The sequence below is a fragment of the Podospora pseudocomata genome, chromosome 6 (assembly GCF_035222375.1).
Source record: "Podospora pseudocomata strain CBS 415.72m chromosome 6, whole genome shotgun sequence".
Lineage (NCBI taxonomy): Eukaryota > Fungi > Ascomycota > Sordariomycetes > Sordariales > Podosporaceae > Podospora > Podospora pseudocomata.
Window position 1 is genome coordinate 500,636 of NC_085890.1, and position 25,367 is coordinate 526,002.

At 53.8% G+C, this 25,367-nt stretch overlaps 6 protein-coding genes across 6 annotated transcripts; 4 read left to right on the plus strand and 2 right to left on the minus strand.

Moving 5' to 3' along the window:
* Positions 1 to 472: 472 nt before the first annotated feature.
* Positions 473 to 3,114, plus strand: ssr3 (SWI/SNF and RSC complex subunit Ssr3; the record flags this gene model as incomplete). Its single annotated transcript, XM_062892134.1, has 3 exons — positions 473 to 623; positions 1,039 to 1,316; positions 1,376 to 3,114. The coding sequence occupies 3 exons, from the start codon at positions 473 to 475 to the stop codon at positions 2,555 to 2,557; spliced, it is 1,611 nt and encodes a 536-aa protein (XP_062740211.1). The 3' UTR covers positions 2,558 to 3,114.
* Positions 3,115 to 3,426: 312 nt separating this feature from the next.
* Positions 3,427 to 6,824, minus strand: HCH (Glycine-rich signal peptide). Its single transcript, XM_062892135.1, has 5 exons — positions 6,229 to 6,824; positions 5,889 to 6,063; positions 5,122 to 5,836; positions 4,407 to 5,066; positions 3,427 to 4,348 (listed from the first exon to the last, which is right to left on the minus strand). The coding sequence occupies exons 2-5, from the start codon at positions 6,031 to 6,033 to the stop codon at positions 3,661 to 3,663; spliced, it is 2,208 nt and encodes a 735-aa protein (XP_062740212.1). The 5' UTR covers positions 6,034 to 6,063; positions 6,229 to 6,824; the 3' UTR covers positions 3,427 to 3,660.
* On the plus strand, positions 6,480 to 8,666 carry SCS7 (fatty acid alpha-hydroxylase; the record flags this gene model as incomplete). Its single annotated transcript, XM_062892136.1, has 2 exons — positions 6,480 to 8,212; positions 8,267 to 8,666. The coding sequence occupies exons 1-2, from the start codon at positions 7,491 to 7,493 to the stop codon at positions 8,664 to 8,666; spliced, it is 1,122 nt and encodes a 373-aa protein (XP_062740213.1). The 5' UTR covers positions 6,480 to 7,490.
* A 729-nt stretch (positions 8,667 to 9,395) lies between these two features.
* Positions 9,396 to 11,803, plus strand: rsd1 (Phosphatidylinositol-3-phosphatase SAC1; the record flags this gene model as incomplete). Its single annotated transcript, XM_062892137.1, has 5 exons — positions 9,396 to 10,057; positions 10,126 to 10,434; positions 10,495 to 10,962; positions 11,017 to 11,320; positions 11,376 to 11,803. The coding sequence occupies 4 exons, from the start codon at positions 9,396 to 9,398 to the stop codon at positions 11,273 to 11,275; spliced, it is 1,698 nt and encodes a 565-aa protein (XP_062740214.1). The 3' UTR covers positions 11,276 to 11,320; positions 11,376 to 11,803.
* A 648-nt stretch (positions 11,804 to 12,451) lies between these two features.
* NUD1 lies at positions 12,452 to 18,314 on the plus strand (the record flags this gene model as incomplete). The annotated part of the gene is made up of 2 exons (XM_062892138.1): positions 12,452 to 17,999; positions 18,037 to 18,314. 2 exons carry the CDS (start codon positions 12,452 to 12,454, stop codon positions 18,312 to 18,314), a joined length of 5,826 nt encoding a protein of 1,941 aa, XP_062740215.1.
* Positions 18,315 to 20,939: 2,625 nt separating this feature from the next.
* QC762_604450 (uncharacterized protein) lies at positions 20,940 to 22,849 on the minus strand. The gene is made up of 3 exons (XM_062892139.1): positions 22,341 to 22,849; positions 22,142 to 22,267; positions 20,940 to 22,084 (listed from the first exon to the last, which is right to left on the minus strand). Exons 2-3 carry the CDS (start codon positions 22,229 to 22,231, stop codon positions 21,389 to 21,391), a joined length of 786 nt encoding a protein of 261 aa, XP_062740216.1. The 5' UTR covers positions 22,232 to 22,267; positions 22,341 to 22,849; the 3' UTR covers positions 20,940 to 21,388.
* Between the last annotated feature and the right edge of the window lie 2,518 nt (positions 22,850 to 25,367).

The following is a 25,367-nucleotide window of genomic DNA, read 5'->3' on the forward strand; positions in this document are numbered from 1 at the left end:
CTCGTACTACACACCTTTAATAGGCATTTTTGGTAGCGTGGCGCAGGGTTACCTTGGAGCATCACCCTGTCGCCTGTCAGTGTACTTTTTGGCAAGGAATTGTAGGGGATTGACAGGAAAATTGTTTCGGAATTTAGAGGAGAGGCTGAATGTTTATTCGTATCGAGTATGTACAAGCTAATGAGGTATGTTCAAAAGGACGGGCAGCAGAGAGCTGTCATATTTTTAGCGCTCAGACCAGCTTTGCTGTAATCTGTGCCAAGACATAGTGGAACCCCCTAGCCCAGCCAAGCCAGCAGTCGGCAGGAACGCCAGCGACTTTTCCACACCACAAACTCCACCAGACTTGGAGAAAGAGCAACGACGCGATTGACGCGCCTGCATCCGCCATTCAACGCAACGTGCAATCGACCACTGCTGTCGGACGATAGCGTCATTACACTCCAGACTGGGGAAGCGCCAATCGACCACAATGCAGTCCCAACCCCAATTCCGTCCCTACGCCACGCCCCACGGCCACCCTCCTCACGGAACACCACACCACGGCCATGGCAGCCACGGTGGGCATCCCGGCCCTCATGCACCCCCAAGGTCAGGAGCATCGCACCGCCGAGGCGGCATTGGTAAGTAGTGACTTTCATCGCTATGGATAGGGCAGGGCCTTCATCAGAGATCGCCTCCATGATGGTCCATCCCATTCTTTTCCCATCACCACCGAAGCCACCTCCTCACATGTCATGTCGGACATGACTCCATGACCACCCCCGGCCCCTCCATCCCCAACCCGCTCCGCTTTTTGCCTTGAGCCTGCTTGGGTTGGCCCTGGCTCTCGATAGTGCCCGGCCATCGGCATGGTGGAGCTTGACATTTAGGTTTCTTCCTCTACCTCACGTCCATCATCGCTTCTCCAGCCCAAGAGCCGCAGCCCTCCCATACACGTTCCGCACTGTTATTCGCACACACACGCTCAATTCTGCGACCAGCATCATCACAAACTATCATTAGCTTCAAGATCTAACCCCTCGCTTCCATATACAGGCCCCATGATGTCGGCCGGCCCTCATCCCCAGGTGCCCATGACGGCGGCGCAAATCAATCAGCAGCATTACCAAGCTCAACAGGCCAACCAGCGCGCCAAGATCAGAAGCCGCAAGCCCACCGACAAGAACCTCCCAGATGGCATCGACGAGCTGCTCGTGGGTGGCCCTGACCTGGCAGTGGCCTATAGGCAGTTGCGTGACTTTGAACGCCGGCTTGATGCTACCATGACGCGCAAGAAGTTGGACATCATGGACTCACTGTCCCGCAACACCAAGGTAGGTCTGGCTGGTTCACTCAGCACAAGACATCATTTCTGACTTGCTGGAAATTATAGCACCAGCGGAAACTGCGCATCTGGATCAACAACACGGTCGAGGATCAGTACTGGCAGGCGAGTGCATCCAGCATGGACAACTTTGAATTTTCTTCCACTTCCGAAGCCACCTATCGCGTTACTATCGAGGCCCGATTGCTCGACGACCCGCTCGATTTGGATAAGGACAAGGGCAATGAGGAGGACGACGCCGGCAAGGAAGCCGATGGCGAGAAGATGGACACCGACGACAAGCCGCAGCAAAAGCCTGCTCCCGCTAAGCCCGGACAGCGGACGAGATTTGCGCACTTCTTTAAAGCTCTGACGGTTGAGCCTGACCGCCCGAAATCTGGAGCCCACGGAAATGAAACTATTGTCGAGTGGAAGAAGCCAGACAAGACGCCCTCGGGAGCACAGAACCTCCCCGCGATTGCCGACTTTGACGAATTCGCATTCAAGAGGCCTGGGGATGAGAACCTCAACATCACCATCAACTTGTTCAGACACGAAGAACCTGAGCGGTTTGCTGTGAGCCCGGAACTGGCCGACATCATTGATGAAACAGATGCCACCCTCAAGGAAGCAACCTTGGCCGTCTACGAATACATTAAGCTTTTCGGCCTGCAGGACGACGAAGAGACTCGCAACTTCCGATGCGACGAGTATCTCAAAAAGATTGTTGGCCGCGACATGGGCATGATTGGTCATCTCCCCGACTACATCACACCCCATTTGCGCCCGTTGCCCCCTATCAAACTTCCTTACACCATCCGCGTCGACGAGGAATTCCACAAGAACCCCACGCCTACTATTTACGACGTCACGGTTGCTGTGGATGACCCCATGCGCGCCAGGTACCTTTCCTTCTTGCACAACCCACAGCACGCCGGTATGTTGAAGGAAATCGCGCGCCTCGACGACCAGCTGGCAACCGTTTGCCAGGCGCTTCATGAGTCCAAAGCTCGGCACACCTTTTTCACGTCCATGGCCAACGACCCGGTTGGATTTGTCCGGACTTGGCTGTCGTCACAGAAGAGGGACTTGGACATTATCCTTGGTGAATCGGCGAGGGGCAACGGGGAGAGCATACATGGTGATGAGTGGCGGAAGGGCGGCAGGGATAGCGTGTGGAATACGGCTAATGCGAGGGAGAGTGTGAATGTGCTGCTTTCTAGGCCGCCGTCGAGGCCACAGCAACGCTAGACGCCTACGGCTGCCACAACTCAGGAGGGGGACTTTGGGAAAAGGATCCAGCCGTGATAGCAAGGCCAGGCCAGGAAAAGGGTGGGCAGGATGATGTCGAGAAGGAGCTTGAGCTTTTTATGGAGGAGTTTGGTTGGGGGTCATGAGGTATTTACATGTTTTTGTGATTGAATATCTGGGCGTTTTCATGTTTTCTTGGTCGGTGTGTTGATAGCACTTGTTATAGCGGAATTAGGTGACTTGGGTTGTGTTGTTTATGTTGTGGGTGATTTTGTTGAACTCGGTGAACTTTTTGGTGTGTTTGTAGGTGTTGAAGGGTCTATTGTTCAACATTACATGTGGATATATGGAAGGGTGATGTCGCATGGCTATTACAACGAAGGCGGACTCTGGCTAGATGTGAGAGACGAAACGGTGATCAAAACCTCTAGCAAACGTGGTCGCCGACCAAGATGGATGAATATGAGAATTTTGTTTACGACTCCCCTCGATCTGGCGGGGACCCCCTTCCCATTTCCATGCTTCCAACATTACGCCATACGTTAAGCTACATCAAATATATATAATTTTTACTACTTTTTTGTAAAAATAAAAATAAGAAAACCAGCTTTAATGTAGAATAGCTTAAAAATAAGTGTAAATTACAGTTTTGTTTCATTTTTCTTGTCTGTTAAAAAGAAATGGAATATTTGGACTATATATGTTGGGCTTTCGGGAAAGCGATGCGAGTAACATCGAAACCACTTTGGAAGTCGGAACAAATTGTTGGATTTTTATATTTTCTTTTCAGGGTTAGGGAGTTAGGTGGCTAGAGGGGGGTCCCAAACGAAATTCTCATCAATATACCTGAGTCACGAAGAAGGGCAAGAGAAAGAACCGAAACAGAGGGCGTTGTTCATGACATGGCAGTTCATTTCATTCTACTTTCTAAAACACATACAGGAAACTCCCCTCTTACAGGAAACAAAAAAAGATAGATGGATAGATGCAACTATTCTCCATCATTATTTGCTAACGTCATTGAAACATTTGCCTCCCCTGATATCTTTGGCCCCCCATTTCCACCGTTAACACCGCCATATCATTATCAATCATCAACCCCTTTAATACCGTTGATAACCCCCCCACTGAGGCGGCTGCTGCCCCGGATACCCCCCTCCCTGAGACGGCGGCGGCGGATGCTGTCCAGGATAACCACCTCCATACTGCCCATGATGATGCGGCGGCGGGGGCTGCTGGTAACCACCCGGACCACCATAACCACCACCACCATACTGCGGCTGTTGCTGAGGCGGATATGCCCCCGGCCCACCACCACCGCTATACCCCGGCTGAGGACTAGGCCTGCCATAAGACCCCCCACCACCACTCCCATACCCACTCGACCCCGGCCTCTGCCCATACCCACCACCAGACGACCCCGGCCGAGGCGAATACCGTGCATCAGCCTGCTGCTTCTTAACCTGCTCCCACAACGACCCCGCCGGACGGCCGTGACCATGATCGCAACCGTTACCTCCGTGGCTAGGGGCTGAGACACTACGGGAACCACTGCTGGAATTGCTCGCGAGGATGTGGTTATGGTGATTCTTGACCGATTCAGAAGACAAAAGGGAGTTGAGCTCGTGCCTGTGCTTCGTCTCCTGCGTCCACTTGCGCACAGTCTCAAACATGTTGCGATGAATCTCAACCCGTTCGTCGCGGGCGGCTGGGTGGTGGAAGGCGCGGAGGATGTCGTTCAAAACTTCGTCGACGGGGACGCCGGGGTTTTCAAAGGCGTAGAGGATCCGGCTAATGGGCCAAAGGTTAGTGTAAGAGACAGAAGGGAGAGGACGGGAGGGGGGCTTACGGAACGACATATTGAACTATTGTGACGGAAACACGCCCAGCGCACGAGTTGAGCACGTTGGTAAAGTGGTCTTTTGACAGCATCGAGTGGGTGGGGTCGTTGCAGCGGGGGTTATTCCACGGCTCTAGCTGGGCGTTGGCGCTCGACTCGATAAGACCGGTCGACCCGTCCTTCAAGACCTTGGAGACCTGCTGGATGATGGGTCTGATGAACGGGGCGAGGAGCCCCAGGATGAACGCCGTCAGCGTCTCGCTGATTTTCTCCAAAAGAGACTCCAGCCCGGGGATCTTGGAGATCATATTGTTGATGGAGCGGACGATCTTGTCGCGGAACTCGAGGATAGGGTAGATCTGTCCCGAGACCTTGACGGGGTCAAAGTTGGGACTCATGCCGGGGACTTGATTGACGTTGTCGCGGGTGAGCTGTTGCATGTTTTGCTGCTCTTGGGCGGCCGAGGCGGCCTTGAGGCTTCTGGCCTGGGAGGCGAAGCCATCACCCACGCTGGGGAGCTGGCTGACGAGGGAGATGAAGTCGGGACCGGAGGAGCCGGAGCCCAGGAAGCCGCGCTGGCCGGAGGAGCTGTTGCTGTTTTGCTCGGCGGCTTTGAGGGCGATGTCGATCTCGTCGACTTCGGATTGGGTGAAGTGGTCGGTGGCCTCGCTGTGAGATGTTGTTAGTAACCAGTTACATTTGTTGAGGGAGGCGGGAAGCTTACCCAAGCACAGAGTGCAAAAAGTCCACGGCTCCGAAAGTACCGGTTACCAAGGGGTAAACTCTTTTGCCGTTAAGGTTGATCTGGGTAGAAGAACCGCAATGGGCAAACACGTTGTGATAACCGAGCTCGATGAGGGCAAGCTCGCAGTAGTTGCTGTGAGCGCTGAAGTCTTCCATGCAATGGAGAGCCTGGCCCAGACATCTGAGGGCCTCGCAGAGATCAGACTCCCTTCCCTTGTGGGTGGTACCACTTGTGTAGAGACGGCCAAAGTGGATGGCGCGGGCAAAGCTCCATCTCAGATAACCAGCGCTGGTGGCCCAACCGCCGCTCTCGTTGGCGATGTAGTTCTTCATGCCAGTACGGGGATCGATTTCAAGCTCGCGGGGATCAACAGGCCCTCGGAGTCTGGTGTCATATTTGCGAGCATCCTGGTTGTCGGCGTAGTCCTTGGGGTTGTCAATATGCTCCTCAGGACGATAGCATCCCAGGCGCTCTTCGGTGACCTCGAATTCCTCGGTGGCATAGCCGTTGGCCATGAAGGAGAGGACCCAAACAATAATTCTGATGGTAGCGGCATTGACGCCTTTCAAACTGCCAACATCAACAGCTTGCGAATAGTCTCTCAGCCAGTTGCCAAAGTAGACACGGCCAACCATCATGGTGGTCCATTTTTTGCCATACAAGAAAGCGATGTCCTTGAGTGTGTCCTCGATATCTATTGTGACGGTCAGTCATGATCACGCTTCGACAGACATAGCTTCACGTACCTCCATGTCTCCAGTTATGCCCCTCAACTTGGGCAATAGAGGGAATGTTCCCAGCACCAAACGCGGCGGCCTGACCGGGAAGAACGATAAGAATGACAGCAAGGACCAGCAGAGCGCTGCCCCAGCCTATCCTGAGTCCCGCCATTGTTCACCAAATCGAGATAGTATCCAGATTCTGTGGGTTGTCAGTTTTCTGTTGTTTGGAGCTCAGCTGATTTTGGCGCTTGTTTTTCTGTTGCACTTTGCGAATGCGCCCGCAGCTGGTGAAAAACCAGCCGGTCTTGCGCCTTTGCGTCACACACCAAACGGCGTGATTGGGCTTGAAATAGAACCCACTGACCTGGTTGGAGCCTTCAAACACTCAGTATATATTACCCTCAGAGTATCAGAGGAAGAGATGGTTGGTATAGCACACCTGGCGGCCTCTTGGGGTTGGGAGACTGAGCTGAACTTGGTAGGAAAATTGCCAAGCAGCAAGTAAAGAGCTCCGCCATGGATTCTTTACGTCAGGTTCGAGGATTCAGAGCGAGGGCGAACGAACAAACCAAACGGCGTTGGTCACATCCTCATCTTGTCGCCAACCGCCGCACAGAAAGAACCGTCAGATAGGCTAACGCCGTTGCAGACCGTTGGCTCTTTATTTGGTACATTACTCAGATTAATCCCATCTTGCCATACTCATCATACCCAGGAATCCCATATTTCCATCTGTCTTGCAAAACAACCACGGTCAGAAAACACTCTTCAGCTGCTTGTTCCTACCACACAAGGAGGGGCAACCAAGCATATGCCCCGCCATCTTGGCCGAGTTCGAGTTCGTGCCAAGAGATTGAATGTGCCGTCATACCCGGATAACTGAACGAACTGGTTGGAAGACTTGGGTAGCTGCATATTTTGCTAACGGGGCAAAGCCTTATACAGTTACACGCAACGGTCCCCTTGCAGCGGTCTGTTTCGCATCGTGTGTGGTTCCCCCATCCAGCCTTCCATCAGTTCTCGACAGTGACTCGACAGTCGACTGACCCCGGGACCAGAGTTTGGGTCTTTTTAATGCTTCAACATGTGCTCTCAGCGGACTTGAAAGGACCCGAAGACTCCGGATCAGCCGTTTTCCCACAGCCTCCAGGACTGCTTGGCGGCATTACAGTACCGGTTGTAACGCCACTGTCATCCGATGGCCGATGGGATTTGGCAGCAGCGCGTGTGCATTCGACTGCCATTCGCGTCTTTTGATTAGTGTGACCCCTGAACTGAAGAAAAAGTCATCCACCAATCCGCGACGAACGACAGCGCTGGGCCCCTTGCATTATCTGTTCCTTTGCATGACCTTTTTGTCCCCTGTGATCTTTCCTCTGTCTAATTCCCAGACCTCGACATCTTTGCTTGCTTCACTTCATCGTTTTTGGCTTTGCCCATTCTTGCCCAAAGCCGGTGTCGCTCGATACTCTAGCCTCGCCGTTGTCGCCGAGCGAAGACCCCATAGAGTCGTGTTCTAGCGGCCCCGAGAAGCCCGAACCTCGTCGTTACCCCGGTCTCTTTTTTCAGTTACTAGAGAATAACAACAACAACCACACAAAAAAACACCACAACCTCACCGTCAACATGCCCGGTCGAACACTACCGACCTTTGCCCTCGCCGAGGTCGAGTCGCACAATACCAAAAAGTCGTGCTACGTGACGGTCGGGAGGAATGTCTACGATGTGACTGACTTCGTCGACGCCCACCCGGGAGGCGGTGACCTGGTCCTCGACTACGCTGGCAAGGACATCACCGATATCCTCAAAGACGAGGCGTCACATGCGCACTCCGAGGCGGCATACGAGGTTCTCGACGACTCTCTGGTTGGGTTTCTGGAGGATGCCTCCAACGGCGCGAGCGCAAACGGCAAGGCAAAGGCGAATGGACAGGCCAACGGCACCTATGTGCATCCCCGAACGGGTATGTCCTGTGAGGAGGATCTCAGCAAGGATACCGACATCACCAGTGACTACAAGACACACAAGTTCTTGGACCTGAGCAGACCACTCTTTCCCCAAGTGTGGTTCGGTGGCTTCAGCAAGGAGTTTTACCTCGACCAGGTCCATAGACCACGCCACTACAAGGGCGGTGCTTCTGCGCCACTCTTTGGCAACTTCCTTGAGCCTCTGAGCAAGACGCCTTGGTGGTTGATTCCTGTGTTCTGGCTTCCGCCTGTTACTTATGGCCTCTACCTTGCCAGCAGCGGGCTGACTGCTGTGGGAGAGGTGGCCTGTTTCATTGGAGGGCTGGGTTTCTGGTCCATCGCCGAGTACACTCTGCACAGATTCTTGTTTCATCTTGATGAGTAAGTTTTCTTCCACACTGCCTTTGAAAATATTCAACTGACATGATTGTCCAGATGGCTGCCCGACAATCGTGTCGGCATCACCCTGCATTTTACCCTCCATGGCATCCACCACTACCTGCCCATGGACAAGTACCGGCTGGTCATGCCCCCGGCACTTTTCGCCGTGCTTGCTACTCCCTTCTGGAAGTTGGCACACACCATCTTCTACTGGGATTGGAACGTGGCTACTGCGGTGTATTGCGGTGGCATCTTCGGGTACATCTGCTACGACTTGACGCACTACTTCCTGCACCACCAGAACCTTCCTCTCTGGTACAAGCAGCTGAAGAAGTTGCACTTGGAGCACCACTTCCTTGACTACGAGAACGGCTTCGGTGTCACCAGCCCCTTCTGGGACAAGGTCTTTGGCACCGAGCTCAGGGGCGCCAAGCCTGGCAAGAAGAGCAACTGAGACCCTTTGCAAGGGCTTTTTTACATGGCTGAATGACAGATGAGGAAGATGAGGCATGACAGACACGCACAAAGGAAATGGGCATACCCAGTTGGATTGTGCTGTACATACATTTGTAAACAACCATATATTTTGTAATAGCAAGGCCTGGCAGAACATACAGTTCTATAACAACTCTGCCAGGCCGTGATGCATTAATGGCGGAAGGAGTCACCGGGAAGGGAGGCTTTGGGTATAATTCATGTCTGGGTGGTTCATCGGGGGACGGGGTGTTCACGACTAGGGATTGGAGGTCGGCGGTGGGATTAGGCTTCGCTGCTCATGGTAGACAGAAGTCACTTAATTGGTGTCACATTCATTGTAGAATACCCTAATAATTGCCGCTTGTACAACATGCGCTCTGCTCCAACCAAGTGAATTTTCAGGCTCTTATCGCTCCTTATCGGATGGCATAGACTCGCTCCACAAACACCGTGTGGACACAGTGAATTGCACGTGACGGGTTATCCAATTCTGGCCCCTCAAATCACTTCTGGTCAGCCAACTCGGTCACAATTTGCCAGTCCCAACCAACCGATCTCCATCACAAGCAACCAATTCACTTGGTTGAGTGTCTCCTTTGCAAGCCTTTTTGTACCCAGATCCGAGACCTCCTGTGTGGTTTGACATCCAGAACCGAGAAAAATATTTTACAGCTTGATTGCCTGACCATTTCCCTCCTCAGCCAACATGTCGGGCCTTGACGTAGAGGCACTGCTCGACTCGACTGCCTCCACCATCAAGGAGCAGCAGAACACCAAATCCACGGCCAATGGCGATTCCCCACAGGATGGCAGCCGCAGCGAACGCCGAGAAAACGATCGGGACCGCGATGGCGGCAGAGATAGGGAACCCCGCGATAGGAAGCGCAGAGATCGCGACCGTAGTACCGGCCGCCATCGCGCTTCGTCCAGCGGCAGAGACACTCCCAGAAGCGACGCTGGCAGCCATAAGAGTAGGCGCCGTAGCCGAAGCCGTGATTCGAACCGCCGAGACTCACGTCGTCACAGAGATGGCGACTACTATCGCGGAAGCCGCCGTGGTGGCCGCTCCCGTTCCCGCTCCCCCAACCGCTACTACCGACCTCATGGAGACGACCGCCGCGACCGCGATCGCCCCAGAGACGATGACCGCCGTCGCCATCGTGATGATGACAGGCGCGGTGGCCGGACCAGCACTCCCCGCGACTCGCCCCCTCCCCTCACCGAGGACGAGCGCGATCGTCGCACCGTTTTTGTTCAACAGCTCGCTGCCCGTCTCCGCACCAAGGAGTTGAAGGAGTTTTTCGAGAAGGTTGGCCCCGTTGCTGAAGCACAGATCGTGAAGGACCGTGTGAGCAACCGCTCGAAGGGGTAAGTTTTGCTCACCCTGACATATCCCCCATGGTTGACCAAATTGCTAATACGCTGGTTGTCATCAGAGTTGGTTATGTCGAGTTCAAGAACGAAGATTCCGTTCAGGCCGCGTTGCAGCTTACAGGTCAAAAGCTCCTAGGTATTCCCGTCATCGTGCAGCTCACCGAAGCTGAGAAGAACCGACAAGTCCGCAACCCGGATGCCACCGGCAACCACCCCAACTCCATCCCTTTCCATCGTCTCTATGTTGGCAATATCCACTTCAGCATCACCGAGCAGGATTTGCAGAATGTATTCGAGCCCTTTGGTGAACTCGAATTCGTCCAGTTGCAGAAAGACGACACTGGAAGGAGTCGAGGCTATGGATTTGTTCAGTACGTACCTGTCTTATATGATGGTGTCTGAAGCCTGTACAGGTAGCTAACCTCGGGCAGATTCCGCGATGCTACTCAGGCCCGCGAGGCGCTCGAGAAGATGAACGGGTTTGACCTTGCTGGTCGTCCGATTCGCGTGGGACTTGGAAACGATAAGTTTACCCCCGAATCAACCGCCAACCTGCTGCAGAGATTCCAGGGCCAGAACCAACAGTTTCAGGGATCCTCGTTTTCTGGTGCCGGTGGCCGAGGCCCCCCGACATCAAATTTTGACCGTGCTGGTGCTAGGGACAACGAAAAGGGCACGGGCGCAAGTGCCTTGGACGACACCGACGTTGCCGGAGTCAACTTTAACAACTACAGCCGCGATGCCCTCATGAGGAAGCTGGCCCGAACTGACGAGCCTATCAGCGCCCCCAGTGATCGACAGGTCGCCAAGCCCAAGACTGAGATCAAGCCCAATCTCCCCATCAACGTCAACATGGCCAGCCGCTGTGTGGTTCTCCGCAACATGTTTGATCCTGCCGAGTATGTTATTCTTTCATTTCCAGCTGTCAGAGACTACCTACTAACACCCAGCAGGCAAGAAGGCGAGGACTGGGCCAAGGAGCTGGAGGAAGAGGTTCGTCAGGAGGCTGAGGAGAAGTATGGGCACGTTGTCCACATTTCCCTCGATCCTAACTCTCCCGGCGACATCTACTTGAAATTTGACAAGGTCCAGGGCGGGGAGAATGCGATCAAGGGTCTGAACGGCCGGTACTTTGACGGAAGAATGATCACGGCTGCGCCTGTTGTAGACGCGGTCTACAGCAGTTTGTTCTCTCGCGTCAAGGCCATCTAAGTCACTAATACGGCATATATGTTGCGTGCTTAGGAACCCTCCTCGGTATGTTTACCTACTTCTTCTCCTTTTGTAGCTTTCCCTAACGAGTCAAGAATAGACCACACGTACTGCCTGGGCTTACTGCACTGATTGCATGTCCCATCATCTCACCTTTTCTCCAGACAATATCACCTTTTCGACAACCCCAGTTTAATACCGCCGCCATTGCCCCTTGTTCGGGTAGAGAGAGCTTGTCGATAACCACACTGATATTTCGTCACAGAACGGACTCTTCTTTCGACTACACCACCTACTACATCTGTTTCTGTAACCCCCCCTCGGTTCCCTGTCTGACAAGGAGCTTGGGTCTTGTTTTCATCATAAAAAGTCTTGTGTATGGCGCAACGGCGTTGCTGATATTGTACAGTACCTAGGCAGATACAGAACTCAGCGAAGCAGAATATGCACTTGAGTATATTGTTTGTCTCTTGAGTTATTCTAATTCAGGTAGTGAAATTCGGAATACATGATGATTCCATATCTCCCAAAGTCCAGACACTTCCATCAAAAATGTTATGCAGACCACGTTAAACCCGTTTTGGAAAAGCGCGCTCGATCTCCCAAAAGCTTGGTCCTTGCCCCGCGGACTCCCCGCCCCCCATGTCACACGGCTGCTACAGCAACGCGCAAAAGCCGTAAGGGCAACCAATCAGAAGCTGCAGCAGTGTTTACCTAAAAACGCGATCATTTGGGTTTGAGAGATGTCGGATGCAGGAAGGGGAATTGCCAGGATGAGATCACTTTGGCCTGTCACGTCTTGCATGTTCCCAAGGCACAACGTCGCGCATTCATACTCCATACTACACAGGTATTCCCAAAAATACCTTTACAGCAAAAGAATCCCAATTCGAGAATCATCATCTTTTTCCGCGACATTGTCACCGCCGCATGATTAATCGCAAACGGCGCAATATTACCAACGCTTTTCAAGACGGCCGAATGCTATTCAGAATACCCCGCCGTTTACACGCTGAGCTCTTGGAGATTCCCACACGACTTTTTCTCTCCCATCTGATCTCCAGGGACCCCACGCCTTCATGATCATTCTAGGACAAAAACCATACGCACAAACAAAAACAACCTTCATCCCAACCCACGCCCATCCCAATCCCCATTTCCCCATCCCCGTCAGCCATGGGGCACGCCTGGTTGGACTCCCTCTCGGAGGATTGGGTGTCGCAACCGGGATCGGACGCGTCTGTGGCCGACCCCCATTCCTCCGCACCTTCCCCCGACGCGCAACGGAAAGCCAAAGAGTCGACGACGACGACGCCGAGCCGAATCCCCCGACTGAGCAGGAAGAACCTCGACAACGCCGCGAACAGCAGCAACATCCTCGGCGAGCGAAGTGTTAACCACAGTCCCCGCCGCACCTCGTCGAAGCTGTCGCAAGAGCTCCAGTCTAGTAACGGGCGGAGCACGGCCGACAGCCGCTCCTCCTTCTCCTCTGGTCGTTCGAATTCCCTCTCGACGGTCGGGTCGGTGGTTCAGCACAAGTCGATAGCGTCAGTCAACAACAGGCGGGGGTCGACTCCGGAGTGGAAGAGACGGCTGGTGTATGGGGATTTGTCGTATGGGGAGCAGGCGGATTTGTTTACTTCTGCGGGGAAGGGGCTGGAGAATATTTTCAAGCCGCCTACGACGGGGAATGCCAGCAGGGAGGAGTCGTTTGAGCCGAGGTCTTCGCGGTTTACGCTGCCGTCTAGTCCGCCGGTGTATCAGCGGGATTTGTTGTCGTCGACTGTTGAGACACAGGCGGAGGAGTCTGTTCAGGAGTTGCCGGAACACCCTGGAGCAGTGGGGAGGAGATCACAAATACCTACTACTGCGAGGCAGAGACGAATGGAGGACTCGTTCGATCAGAGTAGGGATTCGGAGAATAGCATGTTACCTGATAGCTGCACGCAGCAGGCCACAACGACTGCGCAGACGGATGTTTCGAACCAGAACTCGTTGGTGGTGGACTCGAGGAAGGTCAGCGGCAGGAGCGACGTGAGGAATGAGGATTTTAGCCCGATCCTGATAGAGCGGCGCCAGGCTAGCAATGGGAAGACGGTGTTTGGGCCTGCGGAATTACCGCCTGAGGAGCTGCGGAAGCGGTTGGAGAAGTTGAGACAGAACCAACGCTTTCTCACGGGGGGTACGGATGAGGAGGACGAGGCGGATGGCCAGTCAGACGGGAATGGGAAGTCAAAGAATGGTACTACTAGCACGAGGGAGTTTGAGAGACAGGGCGGGTACATCAACTTCCAGCGCGGTGGCCGGTCGGCGGAGGGGTCTTTTCGGCATCACCGGCTGAGTTCGGGGCATGATGCTTCGGAATTCTGCCCGGAGGAGTCGCTCCAGGCCAGCACGCCGAAGCAATTCCCTACCGTGAGGGTAGAGCCGTGGGATGAATCGGCTGAAATCCCGGTTGACAGTCCTCAGTATCCTTCTGCTCCTAACCCAAGCCCGCAAAAGGCGCAGAGATTACTTCCTGTGCCGCCACCTAGCACTGCGAGTCCGTTGAAGCTGTTTCAGCCGTATGACACGTTTACCAACCAGACGCTGCTGAGGAGACTGAGCCAGTTTCAGGCGGAGCCATCGGCGAGTGACAATTCTTTTGCGATTGCGCAGGACCAGAGCAGGGTCAGCAGGTTTGGCGAGGGAGAGCTGGACGGGTACGAGTTCCAAGACGAGTTTTCGCACGTTGGGGGGGTGGACGCATCCGGACTAGAGGCGGACAAGGAGAACAGGGGTCCTGCTAGCCCTGGTCTTGACGAGGATGATCAAGACAACAATGGCTCCACCCACCACCGCGCGTCGTCGCGTCCGCCCATTTTTGGCGACTTTACTAGCCACGATGATGAGAGCTCGCCTTGGGAGATTGAGGATGATTTGTTGAGGATTTCGAGAAGAAGAAGGCAAAAGTCGGCGACGACGACGGTGAATTCGGCTTATTCTACTACTACTACTACTACTGCTGCTACTACGCGACGGAGTGTTTTTTTGGGCGCGGGGGAGTTGTACAGTGGCGGGAGTAGGAGATACAAGAGGAGTAAGAGGACGTCGTTTCCTTTTGGTGGTGGTGATAGCAGGATCTCCACTCCCAGGCGGAGAAGAGACGTTAGTACTACAGGGACAGGGGGGGGACTGTTGTCGGAAATTAAACGTCCTAGGACATCGCCATCGAAGGATCCGACGCCCAAGAGGAGGAGGACGCTGCACAAGTCTGATGTTTCTTATGGGACGTATGATGACGACGATTCTTCTGCTGCAGATTCTACCGCGGGAGTTGACGCGGTGCAAATAAGTCATCAACAGATGCAGGAGGTGATACTGAGGCATCAGCAGAGGAGGGAGGCGCGGGCGGCTAGTCAGGAGCAGAAACAGCAGCAGTTATCGGAGGAGGAGGAGGAGGAGGAGCAACAGGAGGAAGGAGAAAGGATGGCGGAGGAGGTGGAGATGATTAGCAAGGCGGGGGAGGAGTTGGGACGGCCTAGGACACCGACGCCGAACCAACGGTCTTCGACACAGCAGCGCGCGCCGCTGCTCGAGTTTGACCCTGCGGCGACGAGATCACCGATGAGGTCGAGCAGGAACACGCGTCCCGGTACTGCGGGGGGACCTCCACCTACTTCAGGGGCGCAGCCGCCGACAAACAGGAAGCCATCGATTAGGACGGAGGATTTTATCAATGAGGCGAACAAGATTATGGCCATGATTCGGAGCAAGGCCGGGTTGGCGAGCGGGCTGGCGAGCTTGGAGGAGTCGGAGGGGGAGAATGCGCAGGCGGTTATGGACGGGGAGAGTTCTTATGCTTCGAGCAAGGAGCCTTTTTCGCGACCGCCGAGCCGGGAGGGGAGGCCGCCGTTGTCGAGGAGGCCGACGAAGCAGGAGGATCCGGAACTGGCGGAGAGGTTGAAGAAGTATGAGGAGGGGAGCGAGATGGGGGATGTTATTGCTAGCTCGGTGAGGTCGAGGGATTTGAGCTTGGAGGCGTTACGGGCGGCGAGGGAGAGGGAGGAGATGGAGGAGAGGGCGAGTCAGATCAAGGCTTCGTATGGGAGTGCTAATGCTGGGATGACAAGGACGTCGCTGTTTGATAATGATGACGGGGGGGTTATTAGCGACCCGCCGAATTTGAGAATCTCGAGGAATCCCGAGTGGCAGGAGGGGGATGTTTTTACGGATGAGGGGCCGGCTTCGTACGGGACCAGCAATCCTGGGTCTGTTGGGACGAATTCTACCTATGCCACTCAGTCGTCAAGAGGGTCTTCAAGGGGATCGGAGGCGAGGAAGACGATTGCGCCGGAGAGTGTCCTGCATTTGATTCCGGACAGGGTGGGGAATATGGTGTTGGATAGGCAACGGAATGTGTGGATCAAAAAGAGACCATCACCAACGCCGGCACCGCCGCCTGTGGTTCTTCAGGGAAGGAGGTCAAGGGCTAATTCGGCGAGGTCAAACTTTCTGCCGTCGGAGGCGAGCGAGGATGATCCTTTTGCTGGGATACCAGATTTGTCGGTTGATATCACGATGGAGATGCAGAACCTGGCGCTGGCGACGGGCAGGAAGGAGAGCGGTTCGGATACAATGTTCAACCAAGGGTCTACGACGCCAGAGAGCCCAAAGAGGGGCTCTTCGGCGGATGTCAGTGGTCTGAGTGGTGCTAGTATTGCGACTGCCACTGCGGCCTTGAGGCTGAGCATGGGTAATGGGGAGACACCGAGTCGCGGGCCGAGGTCGACTATCTCTCTCCAGACAAATCTTGCGAATCTCAAGACGCCGACGAGAGGGGAGGCAAAGGTTAGTTTGAGTGAGGACTTGGCTGCTCTCAAGGAGCGTAGGAGGTTGACGATCAGCTTCTCTTCGCCCATTGCAGAGGTTATCCAGGATTTGTCGGGTGGTGAGGATGAGTTTGAGTGGGAAGAATCCGGGGTTATTGAGCAGGTTGCTGAAGATATTGCCAAGGATGTTGCTCTGGATCAGCTGAAACGGGGTAGGAAAACCGTTTCTATCCAGGCGACTCCCAGGAGGCGGACGTCAAGGTCGAGAAGCACTTCGAGGGGTCCGCCGAGGCACCTTTCGTTCCGGGGCCAGACCCTTATGGCGAGGCCGGTGTCGAGGATTGATGAGCACGAGGAGGAATCTGCGCAGGCCCAGGCCCAGGCCCAGGGCGGTTCTAACGGTGCGTCTGGGATGGAGCTCAGCATCGTGCCGGAGAACAGCGTTGTTGCTCATGAGGGTGATGAACGGCACGGCAGTGTCAGTATTGTCGTCACTCCTGCTCGGCCTTTGACGTGTCCGATTCCCGACATGAACAATACGCCGATTATCAGCCAGTATGTCGGGACGTTTTCGCTCAGCCCCATGTCGGAGTTCACCATTCATCGTCCGGAGGAGACGTTGCCACTCGAGGCGAGCTATGTGATTAATGACCACCGTTTAGTGACTGGCAGCCCTTCCAAACGCCACGTCTCGATGAGCACCCGCCAGCTGGTGGACAAGATTGCCGAGGTGGAACCGTTTGAGCCTTACTGGGAAGACATGCGCGAGCTCGAGCTGCGCGACAAGCAGCTTGACAGTTTGCACTCGCTGGACGACTTTTGTGGACAACTTGAGAGCCTGGATGTCTCCAACAATGCCATCCGGAACTTGAGCGGGATCCCGATTTCGGTGCTGCATTTGAGGATGGCCAACAATCAGCTCTCGGGGTTGACGGCATGGGGTCATTTGATGAATCTGCAATATGTTGACGTTTCGAACAATGCGTTGACGAGCTTGACGCCGCTGAGGACGCTTGTTCACCTGCGGAGCATCAAGGCTGATAATAATCAGTTGACGAGTTTGGATGGGATCAAGTATCATCGTGGACTTCAGAGTCTTCGCGCGAGGGGGAATCGGATTGAGGAGGTTGATTTCGAAGGGGCTACCCTGTCGCAACTGACGGATCTTGATTTGAAGGGGAACAGGATCAAGACTGTCAACAACCTCGACGCTCTCCCGGCTCTGTCGTCTCTTGATCTGGAAGGCAACCAGCTCGAGTCGTTTTCTGCTGGTTCCAACACCCCGATGCACTCCCTTCGTTATCTGTATCTCAACAACAACCAGCTCACCTCCCTCTCCGTCGCCAGGATGCCTCACCTCCGCCTCCTCCACGCAGACAAGAACTTTCTCGTTCGCATCAGTGGGTTCTCCCGCGCGAGGAGGATTGACTCGCTGTCTCTTCGCGAGCAGCGGTCCAGCACCCCGCTCGACCTCCCCTTTTTGCTGTCTCGCGTGTATGAAGTCCGCAAGTTATTCCTCTCGGGCAACCCGCTCCACACGTTTGAGCCGCAGGTTGATTTTTTGAATCTGCAGCTGTTGGAGGTGGCGAATTGCGGGCTGGAGCGGTTGCCAAAGGATTTTGGGATGTTGATGCCGAATTTGAGGGTGTTGAACCTGAACATGAACGCGCTGAGCGAGATTAGGCCGTTGAGGTATATCCCCCGGCTGAAGAGGTTGTTTGTGAGCGGGAATCGGCTGGGGGATGCGGCCAAGCTGGTGGAGGTGCTGGGTGGGTTTAGGTGGTTGAGGGAGTGTGATGTGAGGGATAATTTGGTGACGTTGGGGTTTTATGCGCCGTTGCAGCAGCGGGATAATTATCATTTGGTGGTTGCTGTGAAGGGGGGGAAGGAGGGGGAGAAGGATGAGGGGGGAGGTTTGTGCTGCCGGAGCAGGATCGGCAGAGGGATAAGGAGTACAGGGGCGGTTGGATTCGAATACGGCTATGAGGAGGAGGTTGTGGGAGTTTATGGTTTCGGAGAGGGTGCCGAGTGTGAGGAAGCTGGATGGGTTGGAGGTTGGGGGTGGGGAGAAGATGGAGGAGGGGGATGGGGCTTGGAGGAAGTTGTTAGAAGGGGGGTTGGTTGAGGAGGGGGAGAAGCAGGGTGGTGCTGGGGAGAAGAAGAGGGAGAAGGGGAATCCAGATGGCACGTCAAGGGGGGGAAGGGTGGCTGAAGATAGTTTTGCTTAATCTGTTTTTTTTCTTTTTCTTTTCTTTTCGATCCACTCCGAGGTGAGAAGGACAGTTGGTGGTGGTTGTTTTAATATTTTATCTTTTTGGAGGTTTTCTTTTCTCTTTCGAGGGCGGGCTGGCTGTAACTGTACAAGGAGATGATGAGGCTGTGACGGTGTTTTTGGGATTGGGTAACTTGGAAAAGGGAATGAATGATCAACAGCAAAGAGGGGACTGTAATGATGTTTATGAATGGGGTCTGTTTGTTTACACTACAACGGTGTATGTTAGCATTGGCTTTTGGGCGGGTTAAGGGGTTGTTTGGTGTTGTATGGCTGAGGATTGGGGGTCGGTGTTGGTTGGTGTTGGTTGGTGTTGATATCATAATGATTATGACTGGTTTTGTGGTTTTATGCATTTCTGGAACTGTTGTGGTGATTCCTGACTCCGGACACCTGTCTCCAGGTCCTCTCTCTGGGGAGATGTCTCCCGTGTTCATGCCTCGAGGAACAGGAGCTTCCCACGGGGACAGCAGGCAAACATGAAGTACACTTGCCATTTTCGTCCCGACATTCCATGATTCCTTCCGTCTTCATGCTCAACATATTCCCCGCTCGATCAAGGTATTTAACAATGGGCCGTCATCGTTTACAGAATCTCTTCCCTCAATCTTCCTATCCGCCGTGAACAGCGACCGCATTGCACCCATTCCCATTAACTGTCCCCATTTCTACGTTTATTGGCATCTTTTCTTGTCAAGTCAACCCCATCCGCGCAATTCCTTCGGCTTCGCTCGGTCAAGCTTTCTATTGACAGAGCCCCTGAGGGTCTTTAGGATCCCCGCAGCGGTCAACTTCTTAGCCCCAAAAAGCCAGCTACGCCTGTCGAAAGAAACCGCATCAACCATATCCCTAACACCATTTAGTCCGTCGTCCAGGTCTCTCAGTGCTCTCCTGGCATGCCTGTCTGACCCCACTTGAAAGAACTGAATCCCCAGCTGGTGAGGAGGGGCATCGATTCGGTCTAACCGGCTGGCAAGGTTTCTGATGATTCCCTTAGGGTCGGGGCCCTCATTTGGACAGCCGTGGGTAACAACGATCAAGTTGAGTGGCTTGACCCCCGGGTCGCCGGAAGATGGCGAGGAGTTGTACAAGGCTTCTAGATGTTGAACATAAGGCTCGAGAATGTCACTGATGCGAGCGCCGGTAAGGAGTGCCGGACTGGGGCTGAATCTCGGTATTGAAAATCTCTAGGATTCGATTGCCATCCTTGATACCACAGTAGTCTTTGGGCCGACAATCCCAATGCTTTCTACGATCCCAATGCATTGCACTCAAAAAGTAAAGGTCTACACCACCGGAATCATAAGCTGTGCAGATCGGTGCGAGTTCCTTGAGGACATTGGGGACTTCTTTCCAGCGTGAGCCCATCATAGAACCGGAGTCGTCGATAAGAAAGGCCGTGTTGAAACATGCCAGGAAGGCATACGGGTCCTCGGTGCTGGAAGGCCCAGCTTTCTCTTTGCCGTTGGGCTTTTCACTCTCGCGATGCTTCTCCTTGTTGTATCACTTCTCCCTGTCGTGGTGTTTCTCCCTCTCGCGGTGCTTATCCTACTCGTGGTGCTTCTCTCTACCGTACTCCTTCTCTCTGCCGTAGTACTGCTCCCTGCGCTTTCCCATACTGGCGGGCTCTCTCCTACCGTTGGGCTCCTCTCGTTTACCGAAAATGTAGCGTTCGTGAACGAAACTTGGGCCTTGGCCTCCGTCGAGTAAGTTTCGGTCAAAATTTGTGCGAGTTTGTGTGGTTCGCACTGGTGCTTGACGTGGGCGAAGGGACACAATAAGCCTTGAAAATACCAGCAAATACCCATGGTATATACACCTGACCGCTGTGCGGTCACGTTTCCGAACGACGCACGACCCAACCGGCAAGGCTCCAAATCACTACACCATGGGCCAGGCAGCTGACGGAAAATGGCCCGAGCATGACCCTGACCGGTGGACAGGAAAGTTGCGATGAACCAGCAGGTGTCTCTGCCTCCCGAATCCGCCAGTTGTTACGTGTCGAACTCGTCAGTTGTCCTCCTGCCTTGCTGGTTTCGAGTTAGCTACCTCCCATTGGGATGAGAGAATAGAAATGAGCCGGTCAACCCGTGGCACTTACGTGGAGCTCTCCAATTGCCACAACGGCGAACATGATCCGCTTGGAATCTTGCAAAAGACTACACGTCGACGGACTTTAAACCCCATAAAAGGGCCCATCGAGGGTAGGAGTCCTGGCCTGCTTAAACTGCTCACCTGCTTCCATAAAACATGCTCATCCCCCTCCGTTGTAAAGCGGTGGTGAGGGTGTGGCTAGAAAAACTGTGCCTGTGGCTCGTTACCGTCAGTACGCCATCAGCAGAGCCTCGCTGCCATTCCAGTCACCCGATGGCACGCTGACGAACCTTATTTTCACAACCATCTTCTCCATGCTATTCGTGGTCGAATACAACAATCAAGAAGCGACACTATCGCATTCGTCATGGGTTACCGTTGCTGTTGAAGAGGAGACCATCACTAGACAGAAAATGTGGCGATGATGTCATTGGTTTTGTCAACGTTGACTGGAGACTCGAGAGCTGTTGGATCGAGCATGAACGAGACACAAATCATAGAGAAAATCAGAGCCAAATTAAGAATATTTCGTAAATTCCCACCCATATCACTATCTATCTATTACATGGGTAGCCTCATTAAACCCTTCAGATGCATGCCATGCGTAAAATCACTAATGTCGACCCGTCGTGGGGGTATCATATCCGCAAATAAACGTCCCAAATCCTACAATATGTACAAGAGAATCAATGTCCAGCAAGCAAAAAACAGCACCTGCCGAACCACCGTCAACACCACACCAAATGAGAGAAGAAGAAAAAAATCAGCCATCAAGACCCAGTGAGGACTGGGGCTCTTGTCTAACTACCCATGAGCTCCATTCGCAACCAAGCCGGCCACCAGTCATTAAGATTGGGATATCGTGTCTCGCATCTTCCTTTTTGGTCCTCCATGTCGTTGTCGATCAAAGAAAAAGGTCGTTGATGGTGCAACAACTTAGAGAAGAGCGGCAGCGATACCAGCGGCGGCAAGGAAGCCGAGGGCGGGAGGAGCAGTGACTTGAGCACCCCAGGCGCTGCTGGTGCTGGTGCTAGCATCGGAAGACTGGGTGGCCTCGTCAGCCTGGCTACTAAGAGCGCTGCTGAGGGCAGAGCCAGTGAGGCTGGTGGTGAGGGTGGTCTGGCCAACGATGGAGGTGAAGGTAGTGGAGTCCTCGGTGACGGTGGTGAGCAGATCGGTGGTGAGGGTGGTCTCGGGAACCGAGGTAGCACCGGGAACATTAGAGATGCCCAGAATGGTAGTGGTGCCAGTGGCAGTAGCCTCGACGCCATCAGAGGTCAGGGTCGAAGTCCAAGTCTGGGTCGAGACGGGAGTGGGAGTGGCATCATCACTGGACTCCGTGGTAGTGGCGCTCTCAGAGCCCTGGGTGGTGGTGGCGGAGGCATCAGCCGAGGTAGTAGGGACATTCGAGACAGTAGGGGGGATGGCGGTAGGGGCATTGACAGAGCTGCAATAGGCGACGCCGTAATCCTTGACAACTTGGGCAACAGCCGAGTTACCGCAAGCCTGGTCGGCGCAGTCGTTGATGCCCCAGCGGAAGTTGGCGGCTCCGCAGAGGCACGCGGCATCACCGGCAGCGCAGTTGGAGAACTCGCTACCAGCCTTGCCTTGCATGTTGCTGATACAGGTTTTCTGTACATGGTGGTTAGTGGCGTGACGACATCGAGTGCTGGGACAAAGAACACTTACACCGCATTCGGGGAAGCCCTCGGGCCACTGGTTCTGGGCCACAACGGAGGCAGCGCCGAAAGCAAGGACGAAAGTAGCGATGGACTTCATGTTGGCGATGTGGGTGGGGATGTGATCCTAGGAATACTGCAGACGAAGAAGAGTCAAGTCAGAATTGAGATTCCAAGTGAAGGTGAGAGAAGGGGGGTAAGGTACTGACAATGTAGGATGATGCTTAAGGGGTGGTTGGCTAGGAGAGTCGCAAAAAAGGTCGATGCTCTGTAAGATTGTTGTTGTTGTTGAGGGAAAAGGTCGAGGAGAGAGAAGAGAGGACGAAGAGTCGTGGTTTTGAAGGGCAGACCAGGACAGGTGGGACTTGTACGAGCTTGGAAGTTGGAAGCAGACGGAAGGTGAGTGGTGCGTCAGGCGGCAGGACTTATATTGTTGCAAGGCAGGAGCCCTCCAGGCCAGGTGCCCTTGCAGAGCAACCTGGAACCGTCCCGTCGGTCGTCCTCCGTCACTCGGGAAAGTACCCAAGCCCACACACCTCACCAGCCCTCAAATTTACCAGGGTTTGTCTTCTCCACGGCACTTGCTTAGTCTCTGGGATGGAACCACCAGCCATCGCCAATCTGTGTCATGACGGGATTGGGGCTCTTGCCTGCCACATCACGGCCCGATATGCAAGAGAAGGACGCATCCCACATGGCTACACACACCGCGGCCACCCTGCCCTCTCACGAACCAATCTGTTTGCCCCCATGATGCCTCGGGTGCCCGCTGGTGTTTCCTTCTCTCACTCTCTCTGATGTGAAGTTATTAGGAAGACTCCGCCGAATTATGCACAATCACCATAGTCTGGCATTAGTTCTTTTTTCATAACCACGATAGCCCAGAGTCGAGACCCTCGACGGGTCCCCCGTTGCTGAGGAATTTTGTTTGGTTATCTCGCTTTTGTTTCCTTGGGATAGGAAAACCTTGAAGACGAGGTTCATCCAGATCGCGGTCGTGGCTGCACGTGTGGGCAGGCAAGGTCGCTGGCAGCTTCCTATTGGCCAATCAGGCGATGCAGTCGAGCTGGGAGCAGGGATGACCCCCCTGTCCATCTGCATCCCGACCCCAGAGCAGCTGGGAAAGAGCTGCGATAGCGTGGAGGGGATCGGGGCGGGAAGCTGGAAATCAAGGTGGAGGGTCGCAGCCAAGCTCCCAAGCACAGGGCAGCCAGCAGACAGACAGACGATGTCATCGACCTTGTTTATTATTATTATTATTATTTGTTCTTGTTTTGTCTTTTATGCACTTGTTCCTGGATTTATGCATCGAATCTTCCATAGTGCCTGCCACTACCTTATGCCTCCCCTCCTCTCTCGCCTGTCACAAGCCTACTCCATCCCCATTTTTTGCAAGATCGACCGACGGTCAACCCTCAGCAGTCTCTGTCATGATGTTGAAGAAAAAGTGAGGTTGGGCGGTGGACACACCGATCTCCTCTCCACCTCCACCCGACTCGTCGCTGGCTCGCGGCTCACCGATAGGCGAATGCCTTCACCCCTGTCTTTTTCTTTTCCTCTGGCCTGCCCAGCCTTGGCTTTCGACGTCAGCTTGCAGAGCCTGCATCACTCCCTCTCCCGATCTTTTCTTCCTCGCCGATGATTCGTAGCCCCCAATCAACCACCAACCAAAAACAAGCTTTGTTCTGTAATTGGGGGGGGTTCTGTTTTCTTTTTTTCTTTTATCGCCAACCCCGCCATATTCTGTCATTGGTTGGCTGGAAGGTGAACAACCCAAGACGCCCAAAAAATCTTGGCAAGGTAACGATTCTTGGTGCATGTTCCATTCGTTTACCACTTTGACATCTTGTTTCACTCCTTTCCGTGGTCTTGGATGGGGTGGGGATGAGGTAATCAGGATTATCACTAGTTGCCGGTTTTCCGCAGCGTCACGATCAGGACAACAGGATGAAGGAGAGAGTAAAGTTTGGGAAAGGAAAGCCTCTCCCTCGCCCTCTCTCCCCCGGGCACCATTGTTGTCAACGCAGTGCCGAAAACTGAGACATGCATACTCCTCTCAGACCTGGTTGGGCGACACACACACGGCAGAGAGAGAAACAAGCTGGAGAAGAAAAGGGTTACGTCTCATCTCACAATCAGGCAAGAAGCTGAGGAACAGACAGACACACGTGGTAGGTTTGACATGTATACACTGTCCAACATCTCTTTTCATTTCCAACCTGGGACACATCGAACCACAACGCGAGAGCCATTTTCATATTAAGGAGTGAGGTTTGCCCAACCAGTCAGTCCTCTTCCATGCTCCCATCTGTTCTAGACAAATTCTTTTGCATTTTGGATCACACCCACCCGCAGGTTGCAATTTCCCTTTCTTGCACAGATCTCGCCTGGGTGTGGTGTGCTGTACCTGAATGCGCAACGCCTATCTGTGCCTGAAGGAGATAGAGATGATAGACTAGTAGCACAGACGGTAGCTAGTGTATGGATAAGGTGATGACCCTACATTTGGACCTGCAGTCTTTTTCTTTCTTTCTGCACCTGCATGATAGCTAGGTACGCTGGTATAGTGTTAAAAGGTGGTTGGGGGGAGCTCGGCTAGGGATCACGGCGTAGTCTCCTGTTGGTCACGGGCCTAGCCGCACCAAGTAAAAGATCCTACTAACATCGGAAAACGGTCAAAACACACCAAAATCAACCGCATTTTCGTGCAGAACCATCTGACGACTATTTCAAACCACCTTCCACCGCAGCAGTCAATCACCTACAACCACCCACAACCACCACTGCTTCCACCCGGCCCGGCCTGCGCAGTGGACAAAGACTTCAAGACCAGTGGTCATTGAATTGGCTGTTGAATTGGCTGTTGAATTGGCTGGTGGTTTGAACTGGGTGGTGTGGGTGGTGGTGCCGTCTGAGTTGCAACCTCGCCCACGCAAAACCGCCTGCACACTTCAACACTTTCTTCAGCCGCAATGCATACGAAAGCATTGCTTACAGTAAATTACCAAACTTTTGGCCTTCATTTTGCACCTATTTTGCTTCGATTTGACCAGGTTTTGGTCTTGCAATGTGTGTGGTTGTGTATGTGAGCTGCCAGCTGTGTTTTTTTATGTTTTTTGACCAAAATGCTAAAATAGGTTAGGCCGGTGACCAACAGGAGACTACGCCGTGATCCCTAGGCCGGGCTCGGTTGGGGGGGCGGGGGGGTATCCCCAATATGGAGTTAGCTTCACGAT